Source organism: Sinocyclocheilus anshuiensis, unplaced genomic scaffold (assembly GCF_001515605.1).
Source record: "Sinocyclocheilus anshuiensis isolate Anshui unplaced genomic scaffold, SAMN03320099.WGS_v1.1 scaffold50, whole genome shotgun sequence".
NCBI classification, from domain to species: domain Eukaryota; kingdom Metazoa; phylum Chordata; class Actinopteri; order Cypriniformes; family Cyprinidae; genus Sinocyclocheilus; species Sinocyclocheilus anshuiensis.
In genome coordinates, this window is record NW_015542382.1 from 1,283,595 (window position 1) to 1,288,154 (window position 4,560).

General features: G+C 38.0%; 1 protein-coding gene across 5 annotated transcripts in view; it reads left to right on the forward strand.

Moving 5' to 3' along the window:
* The first annotated feature begins 233 nt into the window (after positions 1–233).
* cplx2a (complexin 2a) overlaps positions 234–4,560 on the forward strand; it is a 13,232-nt gene continuing 8,905 nt past the window's right edge. Inside the window, exons 1-2 of one of the 5 annotated variants that reach the window (XM_016491742.1) lie at positions 234–484; positions 1,174–1,278. In XM_016491742.1, coding sequence (XP_016347228.1) covers positions 1,248–1,278 — 31 coding nt within the window. In that variant the 5' untranslated portion in view covers positions 234–484; positions 1,174–1,247. The other 4 variants (XM_016491744.1, XM_016491746.1, XM_016491743.1 and 1 more) reach the window with 4 other exon arrangements.

Sequence of the window (4,560 nt, forward strand, 5' to 3'; positions counted from 1 at the left end):
GGTGTGGTATAATGTGGATGAGTTGTACCTGTAAAGGGCAAGCCCAGTCTGAGCCAGATTCTGAATCAGCACTTTCTCTTAACGCCCAAGTCATGCGGGGCGAAGATCCTTCCATCTTTCATTCTCCAGGTCTGACAGCATCTGTTATTCGAAGCTTCCAACAGTAGTGGAGGGGTCAGCTGCTAAGCACTGGCAGAGGCGTGTTTCCCAACGGCACCTCCAATCAATTGCTCCTCTCTCCGGCTGGGGACGTGGGATGTTTTGATGGGAAAAGGCTGCGTGTGATGCACAGGGCTTTTCACCGTCTTGCGTTCCGACTGCAGTTCCCCTGGCCAACGCTCTGACAGGCGCTGGGCGAGCAGGAAGAGACGCCTGGAGATTCAGGGATGCTCATAGCGGGTTAATAATACACATCCTCCACAACTGGCCCACGTCAACTTCACTATCGGCGCGATTGCCCGTTTCCTTCGCGGACCCTGAGCAGGTATTTACACCGCATTTCTTACGGCTGCTGGAGGTGCGCGGGTCACGAGCAGGTGCTGTCCAGCGAAGGTGGTGCTGAAAGCGGCTTGTGTGCTAGATAGAGCCGAGCCTTTGCGGCGGGGGTTCAAGTAAGGTAATGCACCAAGGCTACTGAGGTCGGACTCGGAACGAAAACACTTTGCAGAGATCCTGGTGAGCTTGGGCCATATGACCAAATATACTGTCCTGAACTGGATTAAGAAAGTCATTGGTCGAGAAGTCCAAAGTTGCCTTCTGGATCTCTGACCCCCGGAAGTTGATAGGTATATCTTCTATCTAAAATACGCACGGTGGTGATAGACAGTAACGCAAATGAATCAAACTAGCTCTGCACAATGGGGTTGCTATTGTGACAGCCTGATTGTCGCTATCAGCATCAGCTGCACGGAGGGATTTGATTATCTGTCATTGTGGAAGATAGAAATGATATTTACTGTGTCATTTTTGCTCGAAGACCATGCAGCGCTGAAAGAAAATACATGTGCAAAACTGGTTTCACATTGCACCTTGTGAGATGAAGGACAAAACGTTCCGATCAAGTTGTGCATGTGCATGTTTTATTGCGCTGCAGTAGGCTATCATCACTTTTGTATTATTATTATTATATAGGCTATCATTATTAATAATAAAACCTGTTCATTTTGTGTGCAGATCTGGCTGTACGATCTCTGGTCTCATACATTTGAAGTGCCAAGTACAAGGACAGGAACACTTAAAAAGCCATCATGAATTTCCTGATGAAAGCAGCTTTGGGAGGTGAGTGTATATATTCCCGTTGGGAGATTAGAAGTTAGAATTAACGACTTGAGTGCTGTAGTGCTGCAGCAGTGGTCACGTGCGCGCTCCTTGGAAGTCGTTCGATGTTCAACTTAACGCACCGGAGAGAGAGAAGGTTGTGCTACTGTCTAAAGCGACACTATTTGGCGTTTAGCATCTCTTGCGTGCAGCAGCCCAGGACTGAATGTTGAGCAGTATGAGCAGTAATTATAACAAAATGTATTAGATCAAATGTAATAAAATTACAATAAACTATGACATACTATGGCATATGGATAACAGGTGTACAATTTTTTATTTTTTTTTTGCAAATTCAGGACCAGGTGCTTTTCTCTTGGGTAACAGAGTTGAGTGGTGAAAGGGATAGTCCGCCCAAAAATGAAAATTCTGTCATTAATTACTCACCTTCATGTCATTCCAAAGACCTTCATTCATCTTCGGAACACAAATTAAGATATTTTTGATGAAATCCAAGAGCTCTCTGGCCCTCCATAGACATCAAGGGTCCTACCAAGTTCAAGGCCCAGAAAGGTACCAAGAACATTGACAAAATAGTCCATGTAACAGTGGTTCAACCGTAAGTTTATGAACCTACGAGAATACTTTTTGTGCGAAAAAACAAAAACAAAAATAACGACTTTATTCTACAATTCTTCTCCCCCGAGTTACCATCTAGCCCCGTTATGGAGAGTACCACGACAAAAAATTAAGACAATTTAGAGATATTATTTGTTTGTCATTTTATTCATTTATTATTTGTCATGGCATAGAAAATATCCACTTCCTGAGTCACCAATTTTAAGTAACATTGTAATGGGGAAAGACATGTGGTAACAGGGTTGCATTGCGTAACAGCTACAAATTCCGTTTTTTTGTTTTGTTTGTTAAATTTTGATTTACAACACTTTTAGTTTTACTACAATGAACAATAAACTCAACAGTTTGCCAAAATTATGACATTACTGTATTTAATAGTTCAATCCAAAGGGTCAAGGTCGCTGAGATGAGACATGCCTTGCTAGTTTTAATGTTAGATTAATTTTATGTAATATAATAAATGTCTAATAAGTCTCACAACACAAAACATACGTGTCTCTAATTCTTGGGGACAAAAATATATATTGGAAAACCAAAGTGCACCCTATTTGTGGAACATGCCATGGAATTCTTTGAAATACCATGCAATACCACATAAATACCATGGTGCATGATTATATTTGTTATCATTTAGGCCAGTGGCACCACCACAGTATATTTGTGCAATATTCATATAATAATGGACCATCTCTCACTTTCACTATGCTGTTATGTGAAAGCTTGTTTGTGTGTAGTGATGTGGTGTGGTCCTGTGATGTGGATGCACAAATGGCCATGCAGTTCAAATATTTGCTTCAGCGCTTTCAGACTCGAGCCCGAGTGTGTTTAAAGTAGAAAAGCTGATGTCACCGCTGGACCAGGGCCACAGAGCAGCTGACTGAAGCAGAGGACAGTGTGAAGAGCACCAGCTGCCCTAACCGTCCCAAAAATAGAGATTTCAAAACACAAGACTTAAATTGATACATTAGTGACAGCGATTCTTCAATCATAGACTCGAAAAAATTAGCAGCTTTGGTTTAACGTTTCAGACAGAGAACCATTTTGATGCCATCTGTTGAGAGGTACAAAAGCGGAAAGGGAGCACATGCAACACCATATGTTAACCAGCTTGGTAAATTTTTGTGTTTCACCATGTCTGTTGCTGTTGTTCATTTTTCCATACTCTCCTTGAAGCTAAAATTCGAGGATCAATTATGGATTCAATATGCTCCATATTCACTCACAGGACTCAAAAACATGGTTTCCATATGCATACAACAATGTACACTGAAAAATAAACAGGCACTCAAGAGCATATACAGACACTGAGAGGCACAATATACATATACACACAACATACAAATATCACACCTATTAGGGATACATGCTTACAAATGCCAATGTTAAATGTTTAACTCAATCATGCACTTTTTAAAATATGTGACCCTGGACCACAAAGGGTCAATATTTTTAAACCTGAAAGCTGAATAAATAAGCTTTCCATTGATGTATGGTTTGTTAGAATAGGGCAATATTTGGCTGAGATACAACTATTTAAAAATCTGAATCTTTGAAATTTACTTTGAAAAATCTAAATACTGAGAAAATCGCCTTTAAAGTTGTCCAAATGAAGTTCTTAGCAATGCATATTACTAATCAAAAATTAAGTTTTGATATATTTTTGGTAGGATATTTACAAAATATCTTCATGGAACATGATCTTTTCTTAATATCCTAATGATTTTTGGCATAAAATAAAAATCTATCATTTTGTCCCAAATTGTATTTTTGGCTATTGCTACAAATATACCCATGCTACTTATGACTGGTTTTGTGGTCCAGGGTCACATATATTCAGAAATGATACAATTATTAAAAGCTTATTTATTAATGTACTTTTGAATGCTAACAAATGTAACTAAACCTTAGTTCATATATTACCTAATGCTCTTTTTTACATACACAAATGCTGTGAAAAAATGAGCTTAATTAGTCATTTATCAATTACAATTACAAATCATTTATTAATCATTTGTTCATGTTTTTGCAGTACCCAATCTGAAGTGGAAACTATTCATTATTTATAAATGTTTATAAATGTTTACTAATAATTCAGTACCTTTATGCGCACTGGACTTTTAGCTGTTGTAACAACATTTGTTTAAAGGGTGGTTTAAGTTTAGCTAAATGCTTGCTAACACATTGTAATTTAGGTGCAAAACTTTTTATTGCCTCAAATTAGTGTAGTTGCCTACTGTATATAATTAAACAGGACATTCCTTGACACAGGAGAAAAATACATTTGTTTTAAAGAACTTGTTAATTTCTTAACACATCCCACTGTAATATAAACAGTGTAATATAAACAGTAATATAAACGTCTGACCTTTTAACCAACCCTTAAACCTACCCATACCACCAAATCCGTATCACATAGCAGCAAAAGCGTTGTACATTAATAAGCTTTTTAAAATTGTAGAACATCTGCAGAACAAAAATTCTATAGAACATCATGAATTAAACATTTAATCACATTATTCCACATTTCTAGCTATTTGAATATATATAAACTAATTATCTGTTGAGCATTGATTTTTGTTAAAGGGGTCTTATGATGTTGCTTAAAAGAACATTATTTTGTGTATTTGGTGTAATGAAATGTGTTTATGCGGTTTAAGGTTCAAA